At 41.0% G+C, this 4,451-nt stretch overlaps 1 protein-coding gene across 1 annotated transcript in view; it reads left to right on the plus strand.

Annotated features, from left to right (window-relative positions):
* Positions 1-243: 243 nt before the first annotated feature.
* The window catches only part of pi15a (peptidase inhibitor 15a), a 6,392-nt gene continuing 2,184 nt past the window's right edge, over positions 244-4,451 (plus strand). The window contains exons 1-5 of the mRNA XM_014002348.1: positions 244-484; positions 570-887; positions 1,411-1,529; positions 3,747-3,879; positions 4,233-4,348. Of these exons, the coding sequence (XP_013857802.1) occupies positions 621-887; positions 1,411-1,529; positions 3,747-3,879; positions 4,233-4,348 (635 nt within the window). The 5' untranslated portion in view covers positions 244-484; positions 570-620. The remainder of the gene's footprint in view (positions 485-569; positions 888-1,410; positions 1,530-3,746; positions 3,880-4,232; positions 4,349-4,451) is intronic.

Raw genomic sequence — 4,451 nt, forward strand, 5'->3', positions numbered from 1 at the left:
GCTTTGATCCAAATCCTGATCAGAGACCAGCGGAGCATGGGAGAGGCGCGAGTTGTGCCAGCTTGGTTTTTAAAAACTGTTTAATCTTCTTTAATGTGATCAACATAAAGCTGTTAATGGACTATAATCACACGAACAAGGCAAACATTTGGTTATTGCATTAAAAAAAAGTGGCACTATGATCTTTCAAAGATGATTCCAACGCTGATGACTTGGTAAAATGGGTTTTGGTTTGGAGGAATCAGACATAAACCGAAATGATGTTGCGTCTCAGGTGACAAGGAGGGGCTGCGCCCTCCATACCTCTGCAGAGCGCGCACTTCCGGCACTGTCCACTGCACATATATAAAGCCGTAAAAACGGACCCTTCCTGAAACACTCAAAGTTTGCAAAGCGCAGGAACTGCCTCAGCCTTTTCTCTCCCCGTTGCAGTGCTGGAGCTTTGGATGAGACACAAGCAGAAGGCACAATTTCGCAGTAAAAGGTAAAAAAATTGGAAGTTATTTCGCTGGAGATTATTTCAAATGTATACTGCGCTTCATTAAGAATCCTGTGCTTTTTATTTCCAGAAGCATCTTGGAATCGGGACGTTCTGCCTCCAGCGTGTTAGAACACCAAACATGAAACTTCAGCTGTTTGCCATAGACTTGATATTCCTGTGCATTTCGTGCGGAGCAAGTGCGCTGGCATCGAGTATCCCCGCTGCGTCCTCGCCAGGTGCCAATGTCACCAGTGGCGCAGCGCGCACCGGCGGTGGAGACGCGTCAACTCTACCCAAAAGCAGGAGGAAGCGTTACATCAGTCAGGACGACATGATCGCCATCCTTGATTACCACAACAAGGTCAGAGGCAGAGTGTTTCCTCCGGCATCTAATATGGAGTACATGGTGAGTGGAAGCTGTCATTCAKTTCTCATCGTTACGCACGAATCATGTTGTAAAGCATTCGCCTCGAGGTCAAAATGGAAACTTCTAATCAGATATGTGGCTTTCACATTTATTTTAATCAGGTTTTAAATGTCTTTTTTTTCTTTTTTCTTATTTCTTTGGTTTGAATTGGACATGCAGTTTAGTATTTTCCAAAGGAAGAGGGCTCTGCAGGGACTAAAGCAAACTTTGTTTTATTTGAGCCATTTCCATTTCAAAAATTCTTTAAAATCTCTATAGAACTCCAATAAAAAGCCCATTCAGTACCAAGAACCAATCAGCATCCGTAAAATGTTAAGTGTGATGCTGAAATTAGTAATTTATTCTAATAAAAGTATCAGATACTGAAGGGGAAACTCAAAGGGTTAATAGAATGGTAACCCTCTACTTTGATGGATGGGTTTTTACAGTGTGAACTCACCTTGTTTTGTTATTCTGACATTAATCACCTGATGGATTTCCTGTCCTCCACCTGTGTGTTTAGGTATGGGACGAAACCTTAGCAAAGACWGCAGAGGACTGGGCTCACGCCTGCCTGTGGGAGCACGGACCACCTCACCTCCTCAGGTTCCTGGGCCAAAACCTCTCAGTCAGAACCGGACGGTGAGTGCCAACATCTGCTGCTCCTTTAAGAGACAACTCTCTCTCTCTCTCTCTCTCTCTCTCTCTCTCTCTCTCTCTCTCTCTCTCTCTCTCTCAGCAGTAGTGGTCATTCTTGTAGCCCCTTATTTTGGTTTTGTTTTGTTTCCTCCTGAAACTTTCAGTGCTGTGAACCAGTGACTAGGAATGCTCCTGTGACCCATTTCTATAAACAAAAGTTGTMCTTTCAGCCATGACCCATGAGGACAAAGGCTCTATCCCTTCAGTTGGTCTTGAATTTCCATTTGGACACACAGGGCACCTCCATGTGCTCCTAAACTTTAAGATTTTATTGACGAGCAACATGAGACCCAAGGGAATATAACTTATTCTGGCCGTTATTGTGCAGTCTCTAAAAAGACTGATAGTGCTGCCTTGGAATGCCAACATGTTCTTTTGTTTTATCTTTTCTGTGCAAAAGACTAGCCAAAGTGAAGGGCTCGAGCTGTTCTTTGGCACTGATCTATATAATAAATAAATAAAAGTTATTGGACTCATTTGGAGCCAAAATCTCTCCAGCAAGAAAAAATGGATAAAGCTTCAATGGCTTTATCAAGCTTGGAAAATGTAACATATTTTCAACACTTCAGAAACTGGGATTAAAGGTCTGGTCATTTTTGAGCTACTAACTGAGAATTTAACTAACCTCCTGGTAAACTATATTCACAGACAATGTGTCAGTTCTGTGTTCTTGTCCAGATAGCATCCGTTCATACTGGCTGTTGTTTTTGAGAAATAGTTTTGTTATGGAAATATTTATTTAACAAAGACAGAAATACGTGGTCCAAGAATGAAGGTACTCCGTGRGATGATCAGCTGAGTTTTATTGCAACAACAGGAAACACAGAGAACCTGGCCTGTCTCTGCTTCTCTCTGTCACTGTCTCTCCACACTACTGTTGAACACTCCACTCGAGAGGCCTCATATATATATTAACAAACACCATTCTGTCATCTTAGCAAGATTTGATACAAGGTCAATGGAAAACACAAAGATAAACACAAGTGATATCTAAGAATGACTGTTGTTAGCAAATCTTGATCTGACTTTAATCATTCTATCTGCAGATGAACAGCATGTCATGAAAACCTGGGTCATTAAAGGATGTCATGATTTCCTTGCTTAAACATAAAAGTATTGGTTCTATTACACTCCCCCATCTGATCATTAAATCACCAATTAAATGATCAATAAAACAAAAAAAACTCTTTAATGTATTTAAAAAAACATGTCAACATAAACCTATGTATATGTACTTTTCTTAAATCCCAACCCCAGTAATTCAATTTTTATTCCTCCCACAGTAATAACTAACCCCAAAACAAAGTTATCACACAAAAGTCTTTGGATCATCTTGAACACAAACAGGATTGTCTGTTTTGATGTGTCGAAGGGTCAGAGGTAGTGGTGGGGCTCTGTGACTTTTTGTAGATCTTGATTTAGTGCGAGGGGATGGAAATGGAGGGTTACGTGGATTTGGACATGGTGTTTGTTTGATCTTAATCTCGCCAGGTTCTTTCATGTTGTTTAATAAACCTGAAAAATGATGTAAAGCTAGCTCATTTGGCTAGCTATTAGCCTAGCCTGGAGGAATACTTCTGCCCTTTTTTCTATACTGATGTTATGGCTGATGCAATGCTATTTGACAAAACATTTTAAAATGACCAGATTATTCCTTTAATCAACACTGTGACCAGATTTAGGTGGTTTTAACATCCAGGGCTTCAGAAACCACAACAACAAAGGCAAGAATCAGTTACAGAAGCTGCTGTGATYATATTGTTTACCTTCCTTTTTCCGGATTCTTGAATGAATTTTATGTTTTGATCTGTTTCCCCTAATGACAGACAATTTTGTTTAGAATAACGAGGGTAAATCAGACATATATTACATTGACGCAGCTGTGGTTCAGTGGTATAGGGCAGCAGACTTGGGATTGGGTTGATTCCCCATCATCCCCACATGTTGTGGTGTCCTAAGCTCGTCGGACGCTCACACAGATGCCCATTTCTGCACTTGGATGTATCTCGTGTGATGGATCAAATGCAGAGCACAGATTTTGTCATTGTATGAGAACATGCATTGATGACAATACATTTACTTTTGACCTCCTTGTCATCATTGATTTAGCAAACAGCTACTAAACAACAGTTGTGATCACTGAATGTGTTTGGTTCACAGCTACCGATCTATTCTTCAGCTGGTGAAGCCCTGGTATGATGAGGTGAAAGATTACTCCTTCCCTTACCCCCGCGACTGCAACCCCCGTTGCCCTCTCAGGTGCTACGGACCCATGTGTACTCACTACACACAGGTAGGTTTCACGTTTTTAACTGTCTGCTGATGAAAGGTGAAAGGCAGCTGATAATGTAATTGCACGTGCGTGTGTTCAATTGTGTCACGTAGGAAAACGTTTGAATTCAACCTGATTCAAGATGGCTGCCACAGCAAATAGGAATCAATCCAGTCAGTCACACATTTCAAGCTCTCACAGGCGGAGCAAGAATTTGCAATATTGCATGAGATTGTGCATAAAATGATAATCAAGATCCAAGTCATTTCTCAACATAAGATGATCTTAGTTTAAGCTTTGGCATGCCAGTGGACCTTTAATTATTAAGAAATGAGCATGTTGCAATTGTTGATTTTTCTGGGTTTTTTTTGCAGATGGTGTGGGCAACATCTAACAAGATTGGCTGTGCCATCCACACCTGCTACAACATGAATGTATGGGGGTCGGTGTGGAAAAGGGCAACATATTTGGTCTGCAACTATTCCCCCAAGTGAGTATCTCGTAACCCGATGCAGTGCTAATTTTCTAAGATAAGATAAGATAAGATAAGATAAGATAAGATAAGATGAGATGAGATGAGATGAGATGAGATA

This window comes from Austrofundulus limnaeus, unplaced genomic scaffold (assembly GCF_001266775.1).
Source record: "Austrofundulus limnaeus strain Quisiro unplaced genomic scaffold, Austrofundulus_limnaeus-1.0 Scaffold12, whole genome shotgun sequence".
NCBI classification, from domain to species: domain Eukaryota; kingdom Metazoa; phylum Chordata; class Actinopteri; order Cyprinodontiformes; family Rivulidae; genus Austrofundulus; species Austrofundulus limnaeus.